The sequence below is a fragment of the Salmo salar genome, chromosome ssa20, assembly GCF_905237065.1.
Source record: "Salmo salar chromosome ssa20, Ssal_v3.1, whole genome shotgun sequence".
Lineage (NCBI taxonomy): Eukaryota > Metazoa > Chordata > Actinopteri > Salmoniformes > Salmonidae > Salmo > Salmo salar.
Genome location: NC_059461.1, coordinates 17,082,879 through 17,108,750, shown reverse-complemented (window position 1 = coordinate 17,108,750; position 25,872 = coordinate 17,082,879). Strand labels below are relative to the sequence as shown.

At 42.2% G+C, this 25,872-nt stretch overlaps 1 protein-coding gene across 2 annotated transcripts in view; it reads left to right on the top strand.

Annotated features, from left to right (window-relative positions):
* Positions 1-25,872, top strand: part of LOC106580051 (cAMP-specific 3',5'-cyclic phosphodiesterase 4D) — a 278,153-nt gene that overhangs the window by 165,502 nt on the left and 86,779 nt on the right. The window contains exon 1 of one of the 2 annotated variants that reach the window (XM_014160619.2): positions 21,767-22,619. The exons of the other annotated variant lie outside the window; for it this stretch is intronic. Coding sequence (XP_014016094.1) covers positions 22,534-22,619 — 86 coding nt within the window. The 5' untranslated portion in view covers positions 21,767-22,533. Of the gene's footprint in view, positions 1-21,766; positions 22,620-25,872 lie in introns of those variants that run through there. 2 annotated transcript variants of the gene reach the window in all.

The following is a 25,872-nucleotide window of genomic DNA, read 5'->3' as shown; positions in this document are numbered from 1 at the left end:
AATCAAAATATATTTTCTATTTGAGATTCTTCAAAGTAGCCACCCTTTGCCTTGATGACTACTTTGCACACTCTTGGCATTATCTCAACCAGTTTCATGAGGTAGTCACCTGTAATGCATTTCAATTAACAGGTGTGCCTTGTTAAAAGTTAATTTGTTGAATTTCTTTCCTTCCTTCAATCAGTTGTGTCGTGACATGGTAGGGGTGGTATACAGAAGATAGCCCTATTTGGTAAAAGACCAAGTCCATATTCTGGCAAGAACAGTTCAAATAAGCAAAGAGAAATGACTGTCCATAATTACTTTAAGACATGAAGGGCAGTCAATCCGGAAAATTGTAAGAACATTGAAAGTTTCTTTAACTGTAGTCACAAAAATCATCAAGCGCTATGATGAGACTGGCTCTTATGAGGACCATTACAGGAAAGGAAGTCCCAGAGTTACCTCTGCTGCAGAGGATAAGTTCATTAGAGTTAACTGCACCTCAGATTGCAGCCCAAATAAATGCTTCACAGAATTCAAGTAACAGACACATCTCAACATCAACTGTTCAGATGAGACTGCGTGAATCAGGTTTTTATGGTCGAATTGCTGCAAAGAAACCACTACTAAAGGACACCAATAATAACAAGAAACTTGCTTGGACCAAGAAACACGAGCAATGGACTTTAGACCAGTGGAAATCTGTCCTTTGGTCTGATGATTCCAAATTTTGAGATTTTTGGTTCCAACCGCCGTGTCTTTGGAATAGTAGCACCAGAACGTATGACGCAACAAAGGAGTCTAAACACCATTGTTGTCTGAACAGCATCTAAATATTTTTTTTGTACTGATGGAAAATAAAGGTCTTAAACTTTATTCCTCAATTTGACCTTTTAGTGTAAAAGATAATTCAAACTTCATTATCCAAGCATCACACGGAACACATCCACAGCCAAACTGTTAGCAACCTAACAGCTAGACTAGTTTACAATGTACCACATCTCTGGTGAGCACAAGAGACTAATGTAATGTTGTTTAGAAAAGAAATGCGTGTCAGCTAAGCTAACAGCAGGTCAATTCTTTATGATGGCAGCCACGCATTCAAAACCACTGGAAACTCTGAAAATAATGATCTCCGACTGGGAAAAATAGATTTGAATGGTCGTCCAACTCGGAATTCCATTTCTGTTATGGGGGATTTATCAATAAATGGGGTGCAAACACAGGAGAAATGTGTAAACTGAATAAAAATAAAACCCCTGGAAAGGGGGTCTGAGCTAGCAAACCAGAGTAACCATAGTTACAATCTAAGTCAGTCCTGACAGAAAAGTGTAACTCTTGACAGACACTGATAGCCATTGAGTATAGAGATAATGTCCAATTTCAAAAGGAAACGCCTCACTGATGAGGAGATATGGGAAATATTTTGTCATTTTGATGATGACTCTGTGTATGAGAGTGAGTCTGATCAATCGGATAGTGACGAGGAATATCTGCCCCACAAAACTTGTGGACTGTGAGCGTGAGGAAAATGGTGCCCACCTCAACCTTGCAGGCAATGAGCGTCCGTCATCTTCCCTAGATGCTAATGTTGCTGTCAATTTTGTAGGCTGTGAGGGAGAAGAGGTTGAAGTTGAGGAGGATGGTCCCTGCTGCTGGAGATCCTGTCACTTCACACCATCAGAGATAGACTTCAATGACACCCTGTCTGGTGTACAAAGCACCCTGCCTAACCCCACAGAGTCAGAATGTTTTAAACTGTTCCTTGATGAGGAATTGGTGGAGAGTGTGGTGCAGGACACCAACAGGTAAGCCCGTTATCATATTACAGAAAAACCCAAGGCTCTCTTCAAATGTATCAAAATTCAGAATGCCTTTAGCCTACTAAATATGCATATTTGTTTGCAGGTATTCTCATGAACTGAAAGAGAAGACTGCCCCTGGCGTTAAAGGGAAGCTCTCAAAACTGGTGAACACTACCGTCAGTGAAATGTATCCCTTCCTGGTCACGGTGCTGCTGATGGGGCTAGTGAAGAAGAGCTCTGTAAGGGACTACTGGACCCCTTTTTCCCCAACCTTTTTTTCCCAGGAGCACTTCCTCGTCTTGCTGAGAGCGCTCCACTTTGTGAACAACGCCACTGCCAACCTTCATAAAATTAGGAATTTCCTGGTCAGCTTCACCAGGGCATTTGGAAGAGTGTTGGTTCCTCACAAGGACTTGTGCATTGATGAGTCTCTCATGGCTTGGAAAGGAAGGCTTGCATTCTGCCAATACATCCCATCAAAGCGCCACAGATTTGAAGTCAAGTTCTTTGTTTTATGTGACTGTCTGACAGGATATGTACAGGACCTGATCATCTACACCGGCGCCACCGCAGATATGAGGCATTTTGATCACCATGCTGCAGCCTTACCTTAGAAAGGGGCACACTGTTATTGTGGACAACTGGTACAGTAGCCCTACCCTTTACCATTACTGTTTGAGGGAGAACACAGGGATCTGTGGCACAGTGAGATCCAACAGGAAGGGGATGCCAATATTCAAAAATAAAATGAGCAAGGGGGAAGTGGAGTCCCAAACAAACGGGGAGATAACGGCAGTGAAATGGCACGACAAACGCGATGTCCATGTTCCTTCCACTGTACACACCTCCAAAATGTCAGACACAGGAAAACTGGACTATGTCACCGAGAGAGGAAAATTAAGCCAGACTGTGTCTTGGAGTACAACAAGAAGATAGGACTAGTTGAAGTTGGACATGCAGAACAGTTTTGTTGAGTGTGCCAGAAAGTCCCTTAAGTGGTACCAGAAGCTATTTTTCTATCTAATAGACATAGCTCTCCTCAACGGCCACATTGTCCACCGGCAGGTCACAGAACAGGTGATCTCGTACCTGCAGTACAGGATAAACCTGATGCGGCAGCTCCTTGAGGACCACCACACTCCTCGTCGTCCTTCTGCTGGGAGCCGGCCTGCCTCTGACAATCCTCTATGCCTCACTGGACGCCACTTTCCAAGTGATGTCCCTCAGACCATCCTGCAAGGAAAAAGAACAAGGAGGCATTGGTTGTTGGCTAGGAAAATATGATTTGATTATTTCAATCAAATCATATGTTCCCTAGCCAACAACCTTTATCCTAATCTGTAGACTACTTTAAACTAAAGAGAGCGATTTGAGTTGTTACATTACATCAACTTTTCCTAGGAATATACTGTATAGTTAGTAATACTTGAAATGTATCCAAATGTAACCACATTTTGGAAGGAGAGTGATATCTGTTCCACCAACGTAACATTCAGCCTATAGATGGCATGAAGCATGAACCTAGATAATCCTGTCTTGCTCCATAGTTTACGATAACCCATAACATCTACAACCTCGCTTCACTCATTCCACGGTCTCTGCATACAATATAGCTGATTACAAGCACGCACCATTCAATCTGATCGCTCGCACAAACTACCTCACTTTGTTGCTAACATGACTTCGTCCACCAGCCTGTTCTCAGCCTGTTCTCATTATCCTCCGCCTTGACCAGGCTAAAACCTATCCCAGCCATAGTACTCACCGCATTTGATGGGAAATATCTTCCTCACTTGGTGACGAAGCAGGCATCTGTAGGTTACATGTCCAGTGGTGATAATACATTGACATGATAATGAAATGTATCCACAGCTGTAGCCTAGTTTTCCAGGGGAGAATAAATAAAATTAATTTAAAAAAATAAGTAAAAGGTATTTAGGATGCCAGCCTTTAGCCATGGTCGGCATATGTACTATATGATTATACCACGCTCTCACTTTTTGTTCGCAACTATTGTATCAAATACACCGGATTTAGCACCTCAGGTTTCCTGCCCTATCTCACACGCGCAGCCCCTCAGACAGGCTAATAGCAAAGCCTCTTTCCGATAATAATACAGGTAATATAGACGATAATAACAATTATACAATTATCAATAATACTATAGATACTCACAGCTACTACTATAGGAAGAAAGTGTTATAAAGCCTCATATGAAGCAGACATTGCGGTATTGATACAATGAGGGGTGTAGAGAATAGCGGCAAAATGCAACAATCAAATTCTAGAACAGCAGCATAGAATTCTGGTACCACGTGCAAAAAGAACTCACGCTGTCAGGGCCGTTATTAATATTTCGAACTTATGTGTCAAAAGGTTAACCAGAATGGGTACTACAGCATTCTGCAGCGATACGCCATACCATCTGGTTTGTGCTTAGTGGGACTATCATTTGTTTTTCAACGGGACAATGACCCAACACACCTCCAGGCTGTGTAAGGGCTATTTGACCAAGAAGGAGTGTTGGAGTGCGGCATCAGATGACCTGGCCTCCACAATCACCCGACCTCAACCCAATTGAGATGGTTTGGGATGAGTTGGACCGCAGAGTGAAGGAAAAGCAGCCAACAAGTGCTCAGCATATGTCGAAACTTCTTCAAGACTGTTGGAAAAGCATTCCAGGTGAAGCTGGTTGAGAGAATGCCAAGAGTGTGCAAAGCTGTCATCAAGGCAAAGAGTGGCTCCTTTGTTTAACACTTTTTTGGTTACTAAATTATTCCATATGTGTTATTTTATAGTTTTGATGTCTTCACTATTATTCTACAATGTAGAAAATAGTCAAATAAAGAAAAACCCTTGAATGAGCAGCTGTGTCCAGACTTTTGACTGGTACTGTATATTGTTTACATATAGGGATAGGAGGGACAGAGGAAGGAGAGGCATGAAGAGAGGAGAAGGAAGATGGGCAGAGAGAGTGATGGAGGGAGTGTGACTGAGGAATAGATATTTAGAGAGACGGGCAGATGGGGAAAAAGAGAGTGAGAGAGTAATAGATACAGAGAAAGAGAGAGAATAGTTGATGTGTTGATAGCCACTCTAAACATATGTCCATTACGTGTGTGCGTGTGCGTGTGCGTGTGTGTGTGTGTGTGTGTGTGTGTGTGTGTGTGTGTGTGTGTGTGTGTGTGTGTGTGTGTGTGTGTGTGTGTGTGTGTGTCAGCAGTAGCAGGTGTTGGAGCAGGCCTGGGGTCACACACTCAACAGACCTAGTGCTTGTTTAGAGAAAATTACACCTGATTGCAGTCGATGGCCTGCACTGATAACATTTGTCTTTCTCTCTCCCTCTCTCCCATCTCTCCCTTCTTTCTCTTTCTAGGTAAGTGACACTTCAGAAGAGGTTTTCTCAGAATATGATGCTTCAGAAGGTAACACTGCTCTGCGGCTTTGACCCTCGGTCTTCAAACAATGGACTCTCCTCCTACTAAGGGATGAAGTTAGCTAGCATGGATGTCCTTGTTTGTGTCTCAAATGGCACCATATTCTGTAGTGCACTAGGGTGCCATTTGGGACTCAGACCTTGTGTTATATACTACAGAGTACGACAGTATGAGTCATAATACTCATGAAACCTAGCGGTCAAACAGGGAAATGGTTCCAATCGTTTTCCCATAGGGTTTTTTAGAAACACTTTAAATAAGGGCTGTGTTTCATGTAGGCTTACCCTGGCGTGACATTTTGGTAACTGTGTATCTCTGTAGAACCTTTATTTAACTAGGCAAGTCAGTTAAGAACAAATTCTTATTTACAATGGCAGCCTATTGGGGAACAGTGGGTTAACTGCCTTGTTCAGGTGCAGAACAACAGAGTTTTACCTTGTCAGCTCGGGGATTCAATCCAGCAATCTTTCAGTTACTGGCCCAACGCTCTAACCACTAGGCTACCTGCCACCCAGAGGTGACTTTTATCATTAAATTGGTTTAATTGATTTCTCACAGGCTGTACGACTACAGACATATCCTACTTTAAGAGGAAGCAGCAGCCCTATCCAGTCCATCCTGGTGTTGATCTGTCCCAGCAAATCCACTGTGTTGTTGTCTCGATCTTAGAGTCAGTGTGACCAGAGGGTACACTACAAAGCAGCATTAGTGAGTTAGCAAGCTAACTTACTTAAATGTTTGGAAAAAACTTCACATGTTTTAGGAATATATGCTTCAAATGGGCATGGATGGATTCAGTTGTTTCAACCAATTGATGAACCAGAAACTATTTATAGTTGTAGTTGTTTGTCAGAGTTATCTGGCTAACTCATTGAACCTGATTTGTAGTATACCCCTCAGATGTGATGGTATAGCGCCAGTGTGTTGTTGTTGATGCTAATCTGTTGATGTAATCAAATGACCAGGGTTAGGGGTCCTTCTCATTATCTCCCAGTCTATTGATTTGCTGAGGTTATGCACAGCAACACAGCAACGCTGCTCAGCTCAGAGCTCCCTATCTCTTCGCTCCCAGGTGGGAGGAATACAGATTTCCTCCTCCGCACCTCATCAATCGATCCTTCCAGGCTGAGCTGTAAGTGTGTGTGTTCTATAGCCCATCAATACAGATCGATGTAGAGAGAAAGGAGATCTCGTTAAAGCACTGAGAGAGTGTTGTTGAATAACAGTCAATCTGTGCCATTACCTCTGTCCCTGTCGCTAATGCATTCATGAATGTACACTACCAGAGTGAGACTATGTCAGTTGAAACATTGGTGCTGTACAACTAGCTTTTTTTATAAAGAGCTGAGAAGACTGGGCAGGTGGATGCGAAAGCAGAGATTAGAGAGTTTGTTTTCTATTCAGTGCCATTTGTTCTGTTCTGTCTAATGCATTATACAATGACTGTGTGCCATGTTCTGGCTGAGTGCATTATGTTAAATGTATCCCTGTCACTGTGAGATGTTGATAGATGGCTATGATTGGCCCTCCTGTGCTGGGCACATCAGTGTGAGGGTGTGCCATTGGCCGTGTTCATGGTGGTGCGTCACTCTGCATCTCAACCAGGCCCAGGAGCTTCCCTCAGGCTGCTCCCACCACTTACGTAACACTGCTATTCTTACCCCTGGATGTGTGTGTGTTTGCCACTGTGTGTGTGTGTGTGTGTGTGTGCATGCATGTGTGTGTATGCCGCAACACGTCGCAACACTTCCCATAGCGCGACCTCCGACACATCAACAGAGTCAGCACTCTCTCTCTATCTTCCTTTCTGTCTCACTCTGTCTGTCCCCCTCCCTCATCCTCAGGGACAGCTGGAGGTGCAGCAGACATCCACGGGAGAATACGTATATGTATACTCACTCTATCCTCCATGGGAGTACACACAATCATTTATTCCCTTAACAGCGTTCAGAGATGGGCCAGGAAGAGAGAGTGGGATAGACAGAGAAGAAGAGGAGCAGCTAGTGAAGTCTACTAGTTTGAGGTGCATTGTGGGTGCCATTCCATCCCAGGTGGAAAGGCTTGGGAGGGCATTTGATAGTCCTCATGTTTAGCCTCAGTGTCTCCAAAGGGTTGAGTGTTTAGTGAAATATATTGGGAGCGTTGGTGTATTGGAAAGGCCTTTTCTTTGTTTTCACAGGGCATTATTATAGAGCCTTGTCTAAATCCAGCACTTGTTTTCAACAGGCAGGAAGAGCAGGAAGAGCTTGCGGTGCACAGGGGGGTCGTTTAGAGGTCAACGCTAATAATTCCAATGTGTACTCACCATCTCATGACTGGCTGTGTCTGTTACCAACACACTGACCTATCAGCCATATGGAATTCAATGTGAATATATACAGTTGAAGTCGGAAGTTTAAATACACTTAGGTTGGAGTCATTAAAACTCATTTTTCAACCACTCCACACATTTCTTGTTAACAAACTATAGTTTTGGCAAGTCGGTTAGGACATCTACTTTGTGCATGACACAAGTAATTTTTCCAACAATTGTTTACAGACAGATTATTTCACTTATAATTCACTGTATCACATTTCCAGTGGGTCAGAAGTTTACATACACCAAGTTGACTGTGCATTTAAACAGCTTGGAAAATTCCAGAAAATGATGTCATGGCTGTAGGAGCTTCTGATAGGCTAATTGACATCATTTGAGTCAATTGGAGGTGTACCTGTGCCTCTTTGCTTGACATCATGGGAAAATCAAAAGAAATCAGCCAAGACTGCAGAAATTTTTTGACATCCACAAGTCTGGTTCATCCTTGGGAGCAATTTCCAAACACCTGAAGGTACCACGTTCATCTGTACAAACAATAGTACGCAAGTATAAACATCATGGGACCACGCAGCCGTCATACCGCTCAGGAAGGAGACGCGTTCTGTCTCCTAGAGATTAATGTACTTTGTTGAGAAAAGTGCAAATCAATCCCAGAACAACAGCAAAGGACCTTGTGAAGATGCTGGAGGAAACAGGTACAATGGCCATAATGACCATCGTTATGTTTGGAGTAAAAAGGGGGCCGCTTGCAAGCCAAAGAACACCATCCTAACCATGAAGCACGGGGGTTGCAGCAGCATGTTGTAGGAGGGACTGGTGCACTTCACAAAATAGATGGGAGGACAGAAAATCATGAGGACGGAAAATGATGTGGATATATTGAAACAACATCTCAAGACATCAGTCAGGAAGTTAAAGCTTGGTCGCAAATGGGTCTTCCAAATGGACAATGACCCCAAGCATACTTCCAAAGTTGTGACAAAATGGCTTAAGGAAAACAAAGTCAAGGTATTGGATTGGCCATCACAAAGCCCTGACCTCAATCCTTTAGAACATTTGTGGGCAGAACTGAAAAAGTGTGTGTGAGCAAGGAGGCCTACAAACCTGACTCAGTTACACCAGCTTTGTCAGGCGGAATGGGCCAAAATTCACCCAAATTATTGTGGGAAGCTTGTGGAAGGCTACCCAAAACGTTTGACCCAAGTTAAACAATTTAAAGGCAATGCTCCAAATACTAATTGAATGTATGTAAACTTCTGATGAAAGAACGAAAAGCTGAAATAAATCATTCTCTGTACTATTATTCTGACATTTCACATTCTTAAAATAAAGTGGTGATCCTAACTGACCTAAGACAGGGACTTTTTACTGGATTAAATGTCAGGAATTGTGAAAAACTGAGTTTAAATGTATTTGGCTTAGGTGTATGTAAACTTCTGACTTCAACTGTACCATTAGGAAAGGTCACATTCCATTCTATTCTTGTACATTTGTTCTTTCATAATAATCCTATTTCTCCACAATGGCTCTCAGAGCTTTTACAGGATCCTTGCAGGCTGACCTCGCTCTTAACACTAGAACCACTAAAGCAGTCATTTTGACTGCTCATGAATTTAAAAAAAAGTGTTAATCTTCCATTTTTTTAGTCATGCCCCCCTCCGTCCTTGACTTTTCCAAACCAACTATATTTAACACACTGCCAGTGTTAGAATCGTAATATCACAAACAGAACTGGAGTTAAAAACAGTTTTATGAGGGCATGTCATTTTTCTTATGCATTTCCCCCTTTGCCCCTCCTCCCGACAGCAGGGCCAGCTCCGCTCCTTCTCCCGACAGTGGAATGTGTAGTGCCCAGTTGATAATCACCCCAATAATTTCCTCGAAACTGAACCTAAGCTATACCGAAACCAATTTCACGCATATAACAACAGATGAAATAAATGAAGTACAGTATGATGGGGGAGAAGGGATGAGTTGATGAGCTAGGGGAAGCGAACGATGCATAATTATGTCATCACCAATTGGGAATGAATGAACATGCTGCGTTAGCGCTGCTACAAGATCTGGATGGAAATGACTCTGATGACTCAAATATCATTTCTTCGCCGCCATCTGAGTCATTTTCATCCAGATCTTGTATCAGCGCTAACGCAGCATGTGCATCCATTCATCTTGGTCTTCTTGCCATTGTAAATTACGCACACGGTGTACTCCCAAGTAAGCCTGAGTAGACCGATAAAACGGCTTGGATTTGGTGGACTGATATAGGGTACATACCATTTTCAGATTAGAATTAGAATGGATCAATGCAATAGAATGGCCAGTCCTGTTCTTCAATCACAATTGGTGATTACATAATTATGCATCGTTCGCTTCCCCTCGCTCATCAACTCACCCATTCTCCCGCTTTCTCCCCTATCATACTTTACTTCATTTATTTCATCTCTGATGAATATTCTTCTGATTCTGAGCCTCAACCTGAATAACCTACACCTCTGAGGCCTAAGCGCAAGAAAGACAGAATGGTGCGTACTGAGCAGAGGCCTGCGCCACTACCAAATGAAACAGTGAGACAGGAGAGAGGAAGGGACGCCACTGTTTAGATAGAACAAGCCGGTGACAGTGCTGCGGGCCGAATATCAGCACACAAGGTCATCACTGAGAGAGCAGGCCCTACATCTCAAGCAAAAAACAGCAACATCAATTCACTCAACAGTTGTTGTTGTTTATGTGACATGGACATGCTACAGCATTCAGGGACTGTACTGTGTCTAAGGCACACACGGAGCAAGGAGACACTGCCTGGGATCTGTCTGTTGATGATCTGGAAGCGTTCATTTAAATCCTGTATATCCGTGGAGCATACGGTGGAAAGAGCGTGTATATGGAGAGTTTCTGGTCAGACGTATATGGGACACTTTTTTGGAGAAACTACGGCACGGGATGGCTTCAGATAGATCACGCGTTACCTTCATTTCGATGACAAACAGACAAACTCGACGTTTAGATAACGGACTGTTTTTGACTGCTGTCATATCGACACTGATATTCATTATAATGCCATTGTTGCCTTTGTGCCAAGTTTCGCTATTTATTAAGGCCACTTGGCGCTTATGATGAGGCTACTGGTGCTTTCATCATTTGACCGCACATCTTGCTGACCGTGCGTCTTGGTGGTTGGGGTATTTATTTTTGTCTTTTTAAAAATAAGCTGTTACCATGTTCCAACACATATGCTTTCTGTTTCATAATTGTAACAAAGGCACTCCACGAATAAAATTGACTGAACACTTGAATTATTATTATATTAATTGTTTTACATATAGCTTATAGTAACATCAAATAATGAAAATGCTATTGTGCTATTTGAAATACAATAGAAATCATATTTTAATGTTACATTCGACCTTTACACAAAATAATTATTTTTGTGATATCCTATATGACATTTATTAATTACACTGTTAGATTGTTTGAGTCAAAATGACGACTAATTAGCTTGAAGGTGGGTCTCTCGATGCCCAGCAGTCTTCCTGCAGTCATATATACTGTGAATATAGGAAAGGTCCAATTTTGTTAATTGAATTAAGGTTTGTTCAGTCAGCCAACCCAATCTGTAACCTCCTCCTCCGCAAAACCTCGACCCTAGCTTTTAGAGAATCCTTGCCGGTCTTAAAACATCCACTTCCTTCAGCCTTCCCTGCACTGTGGCTTATAAAACATTTACTGAAACTGTCTGTATTCCGACTCTTTCTCCTGTTCTCTCTTCTCCCTCCTGTCTCATCACATCTGTAATAGCACTTTCCTTTGATTTCTCCCCTGCACTCGTTATAAACCTCTGCTACATATTTGTTTGTCATCCTTCTCTTCTCTTCCTCCCTTTGAAAAACAACTTGAGATGGAGCGATAGGGACTTGACTGTAGAGTCAGGGTCAAACATGTATGTGTATTGTCTGTTCCTCCGCTGTGTTGATGAGGCAGGAGAAGGTGGTGAACCCCTTGACTTTTAAATGTCATCTGGACTGTGACAGTAGCAGACACAGTGGCCAGCCCAGCTCCTCTCCTGTAAGCTCTTACGTTTACAGTCAACTCCTCTTCTAAGACTCACGTATGATCACATTTTATTCCTTGCGCGTTTATAAATAGCTACAAAGTAACTGCATACGTTACTTCTCTGTAAATCCTGTAAAATAATGTTACTGCCATGTTCTGTAAAGCTTTAGCTTTGTCATATAACAAAATAACAATTCAATATTACCTTCTATCAGGCCAACCTAGTGATGTCCGTGAGCTAGCAGACATAATCTCATAGACAGAGCCATTTGTCTGGGTAATTTTACGGCCTGGCTGCCTCCACCTAGCTTGTAGTTGCTTTAACAGTTTAATGTCGCCCAAGTTCCTTTCACACTCGTACATGGCACTGTTGTCATAATTCATGCTCAGTAAAAGAATTCGAAAGACTAAAATAACTTCACATTTGACTGACCAGGCCGATTCGGTCTTGTGTAGCAAAATTTGAAATTGTATTTTTACACTGAATAAAAGTAGAGACTCAGAGCTACAAAATGGTATTTCATACACTACATTTGAGGAACAATGGGAAAGTAATTCTGCTTTGAAAGTTGATAAACTTGTAACCTCACTTTTGAGAAAACGGCCCTTGAAAAGTTTGCAACCTACTGGAGAGCTCTTCTTTGTCTACACCCATTCAGCATCGTTCACAGTTCTTAAGCTTTAGCCCAACCCATCTCTTTAAGGATTCACATGTGAGGCTATGTACTAAACAACCAAAGATTTCAAGACTAAAGGCTGGTTTATACTACGGGTGTGTTCGTAAATTTAAATTGGAGTGCCAGAGTGTGCTCTGGGTGTTCTTAAACTCAGAGCGTTGTCAGATTGTCCGTTCGTAAATTCAGAGCGTTTCGGATTTGGAGCGTTCAGAGCTCACACTGGACGTTCTGGCCGACGACTATGGTTGATCCGAGCGTTCTGACCTAACAGCAGACACCCAAGCACCCAAGCTAACTGGCTAACGTTGGCTAGCTTGCTAGCTACTTCCAGACACAAATGAGAAAACCGCTCACTCTGACCATTTTACTCGCCCTAGCAGAGCTGGGTAGGCTGCACGAGAATGCTCTGAAATTCGGAGTAGATAGCCAGAGCGAATTTACCAGCTACATCTATCAACAGTTGTCTCAGTGACATCATAAACATTCTATTAAAATAGTTACTTGCATAGTGGAGTCTTTTGTTTAGACATGTAGCTAGCTAGCAAAACAATGAACCATAATCCCAACTCATAACGTTACTACCCTGCATGAATCTGCAGGCAGCTAACCAACCAGGTTCAATGTTTGCTAGCTAACATTAGGCTATAACTAGCAATGCGGATGGCTCTGAGATACAAATAATATCACTACACAGATCATACACACTAACGTTAGCTAGCCAGCTAACAGTACACTTTAACTTGAAATGAAAATGACTTTCTGACAAAATTAGAAACGTGTAATATCTGAAAATGTTGCTAGCTAGACTCTCTTACCCGTATACATGGATGGACGCTTCTCCCTCTCTGCCACGGATGCCATGACTGCCCTTAGTTTGAAGATGTAATCCGGAGGCAGGTGTTTTATACAACAGCCTTCTGTGTGATGTCTTTTCGACTCGTCTGCATATTTGCAATCAAATGCCATACTTTTCTACATCTCCTTAGCTATCATACTCTAATTTCACTGATTTCAAAACTCGATCCTGCAGAAAGTGAAGAGCAACACTTATGCAGTTCTACTACCTGATATCTTTAAAAAAAAGCTGCGTTAGAAAGGATTACCTACACATACTGACCATCTCGTGTTATAGACATAAGCGAGCTACATGGCAGACCAATCACAACTAATCTCTCGGCATGTCCAGCCCACTCATTATCTCAACCAATCATGGCTAGCGGGAAGGTTGCTGACTTTTTCCATGGCTAAACCAACTAGTCTCATAATGTAACAGTTTATTCGTATTTACAGATGGCATACAAGTTTGTTATTAATAACCTGTTGAGGACCTGATCCCGGTATTGGGATTTATTGTCAAGAGACCATGGCGGGAAATTCAAAACTGCAAGAATCTAATAATTTCAATTTCTCAAACAATCAACTATTTTTCACCATTTGAAAGATAAACATCTCCTAAATCCAACCACATTGTCCGATTTCAAAGAGGCTTTACGGCGAAAGCATAAAGTTAGGTTATGTTAGGAGAGTACATTGAAAATAGCTGTGTGTAATGTTTTGTCAATTCAAAGACAGGCGTCACCAAAAGCAGAAAACCAGCTAAAATGATGCACTAACCTTTGACAATCTTCATCAGATGACACTCCTAGGACATTATGTTATACAATACATGCATTTTTTGTTCCATCAATCATATTTATATCCAAAAACAGCATTTTACAGTAGCGGTGAAATTCCGATTTTCTTTTCCCTCAAATGCTTCCGGTGAATCAGCGTTACAATTTACAAAATTACTATTCGAAAACATTGGTAAATTATAATATTGTCATTGAAAGAATTATAGATTAACATCTCGTAAATGCTACCGCATTGCCAGATTTCAAAATAACTTTACTGGGAAATCACACTTTGCAATAAACGGGGTGCTAAGCTAAGAACAATAGGCTAGGATATACAGGTTAGCACCATCTTGTAACCATCTAATATCAATAATAATATTGTAAATAATCCCTTACCTTTGATTATCTTCATCAGAAGGCACTTCCAGGAATCCCAGGTCCACAACAAATGTGGTTTCTTTCGACAAAGTTCATAATTTATGTCCAAATAACTCCAAGTTGTCCCATGTTGTTAGCGTTCAGTAGGCTCCTCAAAAGTAGGGCGGGGGGGGAAAGTCACGACGAAAAGTTAAAAAAAAATCTATTTACGTTCGTTCAAACATGTCAAACGTTGTTTAGCATCAATCTTTAGGGCCATTTTTAACGTGAAACATCAGTAATATTTCAACCCGACCTCTCCTGTGTCTTGAAAACGTTTTGAAAAATGTCTCGCCTTACATGAACGCGCAGGTGCGCGCAATAATGAAGTGACGACATCCCAGGGACGTCAACTTCTCTTCCTTGTCATCCGGTCTCTGTTCATCATAGACGCTTCAAACAACTTTATAAAGATCGTTGACATCTAGTGGAAGCCGTAGGAAGTGCGAAATGAATCCTTTGTCACTGTGTGATCTATTAGCAATGACTCGAAAATAGTACAGCCACAAAATTCTCATTTCCTGGTTGTATTTTTCTCAGGTTTTTGCCTGCCATATGAGTTTTGTTATACTTACAGACACCATTCAAACAGTTTTAGAAAATTCAGAGTGTTTTCTATCCAAATCTGTTAATAATATGCATATCCTAGCTTCTGAGTTGGTGTAGGAGGCAGTTAAAAATGGGCACATATTTTTTTCAAAATTCTCAATACTGCCCCTAGCCCGTAGAGGTTTTAAGGCACAAGAAAGTTCACATGTTCCAGAAGGCATTTCTGCCAAAAAACGCATTTGCATTAAAAAAAGTTTACTTTCAAATGGCGCTCCTGTGAACTAGTAATGTGCGACATATGTCTAGTTTCCTGAAACGAGTCACATATGAGAAATGTTTTGTGCAATGAATTGCCATTATGCAAATAGCCCTCAGACAGGATTATTTCATTCACCGAACTACATTGTTCTCTAACAACGAGCCTGAACCAGGTCTAAATGAGTTGAGGATTTCCTCCAGCTTCACTCTGCTCTTCCCTGGAAGGACAGGAGACACAGTTATAGGGTTGAAGGAAGAGGTCTAGTCAACTTGCCTGCTGTTACTAGGCAGGATCCCCACATCTTTTGCAAGTCTCTCACAGTACCAGTGTCAATCAGTGATGGTTTTGATAAAAATAAAATCGGATTCTATCACGTATCATATGAGTTTATCATCATATGAAGAACATCGAATCCAAACTTGGTTTTGCCATAGCATTTGATGAGAAAGAAATTGAAGTTGCACATAGACACTGAGGCAACATTTTGGCTTGCCCCTCCTAATGGTAACGGTTAGGATTTCAGGAGGGAATGCTGATCTAGTAGATCTGTTCCTAGGGGCAACTTCATCCTACTCCTTTGATTATTACCATATCCTGGAGATCATTGCATCACTCTGAGGCAGTCTAATCACACACAGATAGATGAGTGAGGCGATTCAGAACAGTGTGGTTGGTCAGTGATTAAAGTCCAGACTGAGAGCAGTGCTGGGAGAAGTAAGCCAGCATCAGGCAGGCAGGGCTGCCGTAATGACACAAAAATGGTGCAATGCAAGAAAAAAAATATTTTTGAGGTGGGGGGTCTGGTCCCGTCATAGGACAGAGAGTGAAGGCTAGGAGTGGAGGGGTGATGGGGGCTGTAGGCCTGAGGCTGGAAGCCAGGAGGGGTAGGCTCAGAGCTGGCTATAGCCAGGGATGGAGTAGGGGTAAAAATGGCAGCATAGACCTGAGCCTTGCACTGACCTCTTAAGTTGCACACTGACACCACCTGCCAAACAATGGATGTGCCCTCTGTCACCCCAACTGTGATAGAGATTTAGATTGGCCACAGCTCACACTTCCAACTGGCCCCGACTGAATTAGAGGGAGAGTAAGTCTTATTGAGAGGCAGCAGCAACTGTTAGTTAGCTGCAGCAGATGGTACTGTTATGGAGATTGCCTGCAGTCGTGGCTCATTGATATTTAAACAGCTTCCCATCTGTACCTGCTCCAGGGAGAGGCAGAGAAATAGATCAACAACAGCCAGGGAACTGCAAACCAGATCCTCTCCCGCATGGTGCTTGATCACGCCATATGATTGTGTTTTAGCCACTGAAGCAGTGTCTTTCTCATATCACTTGCTAAAGTCTGTGAATCGACTGTATGCAATGCATACGTCAAGGCATGCATGTTAGAGGATCTCTGGGTGCATTGGGATGGAACGGTGTGCTATTAAAATGATTCAAGTATTTGTGCCATTGTTTTCCTTTTGGTGCCAAAATGAACATTCAAATGTGACTGCTGTCTTCCTAACAGTGACAGGGATTTTTACCTGAGCCGTTAACAGTGGAATAAGTGTCTTGTTGATCTGCAACTGAAGTCTATACGACATTTAGTATTGGGACCCTCAAACCCATTATTTCTCCAACCAGCGCTTGATGCTACCAAACCCCAGATTAGGTTTTGTGTATCTTAACACCAATGCATAATTTGATGGGTAAAGGAGTTAACGCTTAGTGAAATGCCACCTCATCACGGGCTATGAATGACAAGGAGGGCCTTGGCATTTCTACAGCTACTCGTTTGACGGACATCTAGCCAAGATAGCCCACCTCCGTCTCACCCTCTCTCAGGCCTGATGGACAGAGGGTCTGGCACTCTTTACTCATCTGTACTCACATTTCTCTTGTATTTCCATTCGAAATTGAGATGAAGAATACTTTGATAGATATGGCAGCCCCTCGCATCTGTCAATAAGCCAACACCACCTTGTGGCGACTGAGAACTGAGCAGTGAGATAGTGAGAGGAATACTTCTGTGTAAATTACTATATCATGCCCTATGGCAATGGAATGGCATTATATTGTATTGTATGTACCTTTTCTGTTGTACTGTATGTACGTTTTCCGTTGTACTGTATGTACCTTTTCTGTTGTACTGTACCTTTTCTGTTGTACTCTATGTACCTTTTCTATTGTACTGTATGTAGCTTTTCTACTGTACTGTATGTTCCTTTTCTACTGTACTGTATGTTCCTTTTCTACTGTACTGTATGCACCTTTTCTATTGTACTGCATGTACCTTTTCTACTGTACTGTATGTTCCTTTTCTACTGTACTGTATGTTCCTTTTCTACTGTACTGTATGTACCTTTTCTGTTGTACTGTACCTTTTCTGTGATACTGTACCTTTTCTATTGTCTTGTACCGGCACTGTTCTCTCAGCTATTGATCTAGAGATGAAGGAAGAAAAGGACTTTGCTAAATGTCAGCGCACATGAAATCGATATCCTCTTCCTCTGGCATCCATTTCCGTTCCGAGCGTAGGAATCCATAATGTGCTGTTTTGTTGTGTTAGCAGCATGGCTGGTTTAATGAAAGTGCTGCTGTAGAATGAAAAAAAGATTTGATGTTTCGTAAACTAATTTCGTCGTCAAGTTCTGACGATCATTATATTCAGATGATGATCTGTCGTGGAAATGTGAGTTGATGGAATAATAATAATAGTAATATTATGGTACTAAAGGATATAAATTGGTTTTGTCACAGACAAATGCTTGTTTTTTTCTTCTGTGGTTTTGGAAAAGCTAAAAGACTTGTAAGTCTCCCTCTCCCCATCCTGCTCTCTCTCCCATCCTTAAATATCTTCCCATCCCTCTTTCTCCTCTTCTCTCTCCCCATCCTGCTCTCTCTCCCATCCTTAAATATCTTCCCATCGCTCTTTCTCCTCTTCTCTCTCCCCATCCCTCTCTCTCTGAGCCTTGCAGTCGATCTATGTTTACCCACTGTGACCTTTCCCATTTCCCATTTCTACAATCTCCAGTCGATCTATGTTTACCCCACCCTCCCTCCCTCCCCCTCCCTCTTTCTCTCTCTCTCTGTCTCGGTACCAACCACGATGGCCTTTTCCATCTCCCCTGTCTGTCTGTAGTGTGGCAGGCTGCAGGATGGCTAGTGACAGCTCATCATGTTCAGTAAAGCAGGGGTACAGCCCCAACACTGGGATCTTCGTTATGTAACAACACCACAGACGGACAGAGACAGGCTATTTATAACCTGGACCCACCATCAATTTAAACACAAAGATGCTAGATGAGATAGAGTCCTGTTTGGATGATTGTGTGTGTGCGTGCAAGTATATGTGTGTCTATAATAAATCAAAATATTACAGTATACACAGTACACTATGTATTATAGTCAAAGGAAGGGAATTCCTCTACTTGGTTACTTCCCAAATTAACCCTTTACCACCCCTCCTTTCACCTCTCCACTCCTCCACCCTTCTCTCTCTTTCTCTGACGGGGGGGGTGATGAGAGGGTTTCTGGAGGGGGAGAGGCGGTCTGACTCCTGGCAGGAGTTGAGAGACTGCTGATCTGTGCGTTGGGCAGGATGTGTGTAAGAGGCAGGACTGAATCCTATATTTCAGAGCACAGCAACTGGCTCAGAGCCAGGGTTGTTTTGTATTTAAACGCCACTTTAAATGTGTACATGACACTGCAACAAAATTTCCCCATGGGGACAATAAAGTCAGTAAGTATGATGGTTTTAATGCTCACACATGCACATTCACATAGTCAGAATGGTCTAACCCTTTCCTCAACCCAGCATCACGTGCGCACACACTCACACACTCACTCACTCACTCACTCACTCACTCACTCACTCACTCACTCACTCACTCACTCACTCACTCACTCACTCACTCACTCACTCACTCACTCACTCACACACACACACACACACACACACACATACATACACACACACACACACATACTTGGCAGCACCAGCACCACATAAAATTGGCAGCACCATTTTAAGGTCTGTAAAATTTCTATTAAAATCTGAGTCTCAAATCGTTGCATGTCCTTTTTAATAGCCAGGTATCGGCACAAATTTCAGCTAATAATTGCGGGTCTAAAGGAATTGTTTATATTTCTGTAAATTAGTAGGCACTCTTATCCAGAGCAACTTCTTGTACACTTTCATACTGGCCCCCCGAGGGAATCGAACCCACAACCCTGGTGTCGTAATTGCAATGCTCTACCAACTGAGCTACGTAATTGTTGAGGTTACTACAGCGCTGATATTCCCACTGTCATCTGCATAAAACATAAATAAAACTTTTCTGTCATCGTTGCTAGCCATGGTGCCACCAAAAGGAAAACACAACATCAAATTCAAGCTCTCCATGGTGAGGAAGCACGAAATAGGCGGGGTGTATGATACTGTATGCAGCCTTTGCAAGTCTGATCTGCAATGGATTTTTTATTATAATCTTTATACTGGTCATACTGGTCACAATTAATAGTGTGGTAATCTTTAAAAAAAATATTAAGCAAAAGCTGTGTGCATTAAGGAAATAGAAGCCTGTCTCTAATAGAAGCCTGTCTCTAATAAGCGCTAATGTTGTTTCGTTTAATACCGGAGCTTCGAGTCATGCGTCGAAATCGCTAAGGAACTAACTTCGGAGCAGTGTGCCGATGCATGTATCACTTGATCAGAAGTACGTCATCAATGATGTCCGAAGCTTCATTTGATCACATGCTTTTTCAAACCGCGTGTTGTGAGATTCCACTGATTCCACTGTGGTTCCCGTGCTTTCTTCGAGTCTTTGCTGCTTTCAAACTTCGATCTCTACTGGACACCGTACTTACAAATATAGTTAAGATTTTGTACAAAAAGTTTTATTTGGCTGGTAGCGTAGTAGGTAGAGTAGAGCACTATGGAACATTTAGGGACATGAGGTGGAATCCTGTTGAAGGCACAGTATTACAGTATTTTGTTTTATGTGAAGCCACTCTGCACTGTTAAAATAATTTGTTTTATTTAGTATAGTATAAGCTTCTGTGTTAAAGCATCATAAAAAAATGCCATAGATTCCGTTTTTGAAAAATAGTAAACTTGAATACAAAAAAGGGACGCATGATATATATATAAGATGCAAACCTGGTATTCCAACTGATTATAGGCTACTGAAGCGAACGACATACGGAGTTTTGATGAAAACAGTTGAGGAGAAAAAAAAAACTCAATCTGATAATCATACAATTTATTGCTGACCGTCAGATGTCACTAATGTGCATTGTGAACAGATAATGAAGCTCAGAGCAATCAACTGTCCTTAAGAAAGCCTCGGTTTCCCATCACTAACATTCGCCGGTTGTGTTCAGTGATTGAAGAAAATAACACCCGGGCTAATATTTGAAGTTTTATGATAGTACATTTTCTTATTATTTTTATGTTTGAAAAAAGCTAATATTGGTGACTTACAGCTGCCACCTGCAGTGCTGGAGTCTTGAACCAAATCTTGTTGTTTATTTATTGTGGCCACTAGATGGCGATCATATAGCTTAAAGCCATTTACAAACTAGGCAAACCAATTTGAAAAAGAATACAATGCTCTGATCATTGGCTGATCGCTCCCCACCCAGTTCACTACTTTAAAATGTCTATGCAAAAACGTGTTATTTCTTTGCAATGATCTCCATACCTTTCTATGACACACACTCGCACACACAAGAGAGTGAGATGTCTACAGTCACAGATGTCTACAATGTACAGCATATTTTACATGCTTATTGACGGAAACACAGTCCTGTTTCACTATTCTTTTGTCCTATGTGACATCAAAAATTGTAGTACATAAACTCCATAGTATGTAAAATCATATGTAATCAGGGGTTTGAGATTAGCGCCTGGGATTTTAATGAGTTTAGATATAGTTAGGCATCTCTCAGAAGACGTCTACATTACAGAGATCGTTGTTGGCTTGGTCCATGTGCCTATATCCTGTGTACTGTTACTGTAGCATGTTTCCTGCTAAGAACATACCTAAAGATGCCCAATGCTTGATAGCACACACTTACACACACACGCACTCGCGCATGCCGGCACGCAGGCACACAAACTCACACACGCACACTAACAGACACATACAGATGCAGAAACATGAGCCAGCATTAGTTCTGCAGTCTGAAATGTCATTGTTCAATGGTGTGTCGGCACACAGTGAGAGAAAGAGAGAGAGAAGGGAGGAGTAGGGAGAGAAAGTGTGTGTAGAAGGGTGGACAGATAGAGAAGGAAACATGGTGAGAGAGAAAATAAATGATAGAAAACAAACAATGCGTACATTTGGGAAATGATGGATGTCACCTCTTCTCCCACACTCTGATCACAAATGCGCACGCACGCAGGCACGCATGCACGCACACGCACACGTCAGCAACACCAAGCCTCAGAGGACTGGAAAGCTTCCCTCCTGCTTTCTTCGCTCCTCTCCCTGCCAGTTGTAATCTGAATGAAGCCTGTGAGCTGTGAATTCTAAGAGGATCAATAGGTTTAACTCACTGTACACAGGAGGAGAAGGCACACACATAACAAGGTCAGGACATCCCACTGACTGACTGCCTGTGAGGGTGGGAGGGAGGGAGTGAGAGAGTGAGAGAGCGATAGGGAGAGCAGGGACAATAGCGCAGCGCTCCACTCATTTTCTTCCCCCTTTCCCTTCCAACCCCGGGAGCTCATGGGGACAGGCAAGATCTAGACATAGCGAAAGAGAGGGAGATAGAGATCGACAGAGAGAGAGAGAGAGTGTGACATGCCCTGTCACGCTAGTGTCGACTGCTCCCGTGCCGACCTTCTTCCCTGGCTGTCAGGAAAAGGAATGTTTTCCGGAGAGATGAATCCCTGAACCCGTTCACCATGAGGATGTGGGACAGCGATTTCCAGATCCTTGCCGGAAGAATCCCTCGGAAAAAAGAGCAGCCGCCTGAGAAGCTAGTAGCTGATCCTGTGTGGACTCCTGGGTCACAGTGCTGAGGACTCTCTCCCCTTCACACCGCTGAAGCATTACAGCACTGCTTTCTTGTTTTGCTCGTTGTCATATTGGGTGGATTTTGTTTATAGTTGTGTTTACCCTGCATTTTTTGGGGGGGGATTTTTTATGCTCCAAACTGCTTTTGTTAATCCAAGCAGGGGTGGCCTTGCATTATGTAGTCCATTCATATTCCAGCTGCTGATAACATGACTCCATAAAGGCTGACTTTGTGCCCAACACTGGAATGACTAAGTGGACCTCCAGTGTCATTACTATGGTATAGAGCACAGAGCAGTCTAAGGGGCAGGCAGGCATGATGTTGTTTTGGGAGTGGTCACAGTGTGTGGAGGGCAGTGTGTGTAGATAGAGTCTTAAAGGTTAGAGGGAAGATTCATCACGCGGCTTCATGAAGCCTGGACTCTGCCACGGGGCGAGGGAGAGGACTATGATGCACCTCAGCAACTTCCCTTTCAGGAGGCACTCATGGATATGGTGAGTTTGTGTGTCTGTGTGCGTGTATGTGCGCGTGTGTCCAACATGGCGGCAACAGTAGTGGACATGAGTTCTGTTCTCCTGCATGTTCTCCTGCATGTTCTCCTGTGTCCTATGTGTTCCTGCTGGTCTGTACTGTTCCAGGATGGTTAGAAACGCCGACAGGCAGCCCAGTTCTACTCTGGGAGATTTATTGTTCAATGGGCCAGACATTTCCTGCCATTTTCTCCCACATAAGCCTGTGGAGGCTTATGGAGCTAGCTAGCCATGGCTCCCTGCTTTGGATTCCCCCTCTGCACTTTTCATCAGCCACTTAAATAGAGGCTCCTTTTGGGATGTGGCTTTCTCAGGGCCATGACAAGATTCCTGGCTGATTGCTATCTTCAAATGGTTTGTTATTAGAGCTAGTCATATAACAGTGACTCAATGTTTGGACCGTAATGGTCTCTGTCAGATTATTGACCCATACCTCAACTCTCCTGCTTCCTTCCTGTACTAGTACTAACTAACATGCAGTATGTACAGTACAGTCTTCAACACAGACAGGCTTCTGCTTTTCTTTGTGCAGTGACAGAAGTGTCTGGAGAGTGAGCTCAAACGCTGGCTGTAGCACACGCTGTGCAGACTTATACTGTAGACATTATTTTAGCTTCTCGACGTGTCCGCAGCCAAGCATTGTCTCAGGTCAAGAAAACTCCATATAAGACAATGTAATAATAATATAGCACATTTTTTTCGAAATCAACTTAGAGCGAACACATGTATTCAGTATAGGTGGCCCGACGTGGGGATAAAACCCCCAGTGTCAGCTGTTGAGTTTCTCTAGGTCAGGTCACGTGGTTAGGAAAATATGTACAGTAGTTCCAACTCATTGTTTACTTGATCAGTATTAGATTAGAGGCAGTGGAGGGATGCCACTAGACTGTGACCTTTAGAGAGGCCGAACCAGAGACTGTGGCTGGATGGGGGAACAGCTGACAGACAGACAGACAGCGGTCAGGAGGAATGTTTCTAGCTAATCCAGTAGCAGCTACGTGAAGAGAAACAAACGGTCTATTTCTCCTTCTCTCTCTCTCTCTCTCTCTCTCTCGCTCTCGCTCTCTGTCCTTCTCTCTCTCTTTCTCTCTCTCTAAAACACACACATGCTCAGCATTGCCGCAAGTTATCCTTTGATATCGCTAGCTAAAGTCACACTTCAAACATGAAGTTGATTACTTTTGTCATTCAGACGCGACATCATAGGGTTACTGAGAAAGTATTTACCATGACATGCTGTATTTTCTGAGGGCAACTTTGAAAGAGTTTGACCTTGTCTGAAAGACTGTGACCTTGTCTGAAAGACTGTGTTGCAGATGCTTAAGGGTACCTCAAGATTTGAAAATACCAAGCCAGAAATGATAGTAAAATATTGAATTGTTTAGGCTGTTCTTCCAGGAGGTGCTATCTAATCCTCTTCCTCAAAGCCATGGCAGTACAGTAAGTAGGGGGATGTATAGTAGTGTACATGTAGGTGTGGGTCATAACACCATCAGGCCACTGCTGTCTTCTATGTTTGCATCCCAAATGGCACCGTTCTGACCAGTGGTGTGAAGTACTTAAGTAAAAATACTTAAGTACTAAGTCGTTTTTTGGGGTATCTGTACTTTACCTTACTGTTGATATCTTTTCCTAAAGAAAATAATGTACTTTTTACTCCATACATTTTCCCTGACCCCCAGAAGTATGTGTTACGTGTTGAGTGCTTAGCAGGACAGAAAAATTGTCAAATTGACACACTTATCAAGAGAACATGCCTGGTCATCTGCTCATCCCTACTGCCTCTGATCTGGCAGACTCACTAAACACAAATGCTTAGTTTGTAAATTATGTGTGAGGGTTGGAGTGTGCCCCAGGCTATCCTTACCTTTTAAAAACGTTTACTTTTGATACTTATGTATATTTTAGCAATTACATTTACTTTCGATACTCTAGTAGATTTTAAAAACAAATTATTTTAGACGTTTAGTCAAGAAGTATTTTACAGGGTGGATTTCACTTTTATGGTTTTCATTTTTTATGAAGGTATCATTACTTTTACTCAGTATGACAATTGGGTACTTTGTCCCCCAATGCTTTTGACCAGGGTCCATAGGGCTCTGGTCAGAATAGTGTGCTATGTAGGGAATAGGGTGCTGCTATTTTGGACATAGACTATGTAGGGGAGTTATATAAGGATGCTTACGCCTTTCATTTAGTCATGAATTGATGGTCATTATAGAGATTGAATGGTTTAGCTTTAGCAGGCTGCTCTTAATGTATGATAATAATTTGGTATTGCCATTTTAATTGGTTAGATAATCTGAATGGGTAATCATTCCTCCTCAGAGTTTCAGTATACAGTATATGTTCCAGTATAGTACAAATACATTGTACAGTACAGAGTTTCAATTTAGTATAAATGTGTTGTTTTTTTTCAATCACGTGTTTCCCCTTTCATGGATAGTCTCAGGGGTTTGGTGGGATATAACAGACAGATTGAGTGACAACATGGCCACATTGTCATGGTTGTCTGAACAAAGACTTTCTTCTCATTCCTTTAGTGATGAGCTGTCAGAACTCATTTTGACGGTGTGTCTGTTTGCTGCAAGGGGGACCGAGCACTGTTTCAGTCCCCATAGAAGAGGAATGCACCAGTGTGTGTGTGTGTGTGTGTGTGTGTGTGTGTGTGTGTGTGTGTCTACAGATGAGCTTTCAGATGGATATGCATTATTTATCACTATATTCTTCAAACTTCTTGAGCTGGCAGCACTTTTACACTGTTTCGCTATGATTGTATTCATCAATCTAGCAAGAGGGCAATATTTATGTCTGGGGGGAAAAAAACACCTTTCAACCCAAATAATCTAGTACATAAAAGTATAATAAAACATATACAAATGTGATGATATCATAGTGAATTCATGACGTGAATGAATAAGCCTTTTCATACTTTGTAAAATGTCTATATTATACTGAACAAAAATATAATTGCAACATGCAACAATTTCAAAGATTTTACTGAGTTACAGATCATATAAGGAAATCAGTCAATTTAAATCAATTCATTAGGCCCTAATCTATGGATTTCACATGACTGGGCAGTGGTGCAGCCATGGGTGGGCCTGTGAGAGCATAGGCCCACCCACTTGGCAGCCAGACCAATCCTAATTAGTTTTTTCTCCACAAAAGGGCTTTATTACAGACAGAAATACTCCAGCAAGCATTGTTTGGTTAG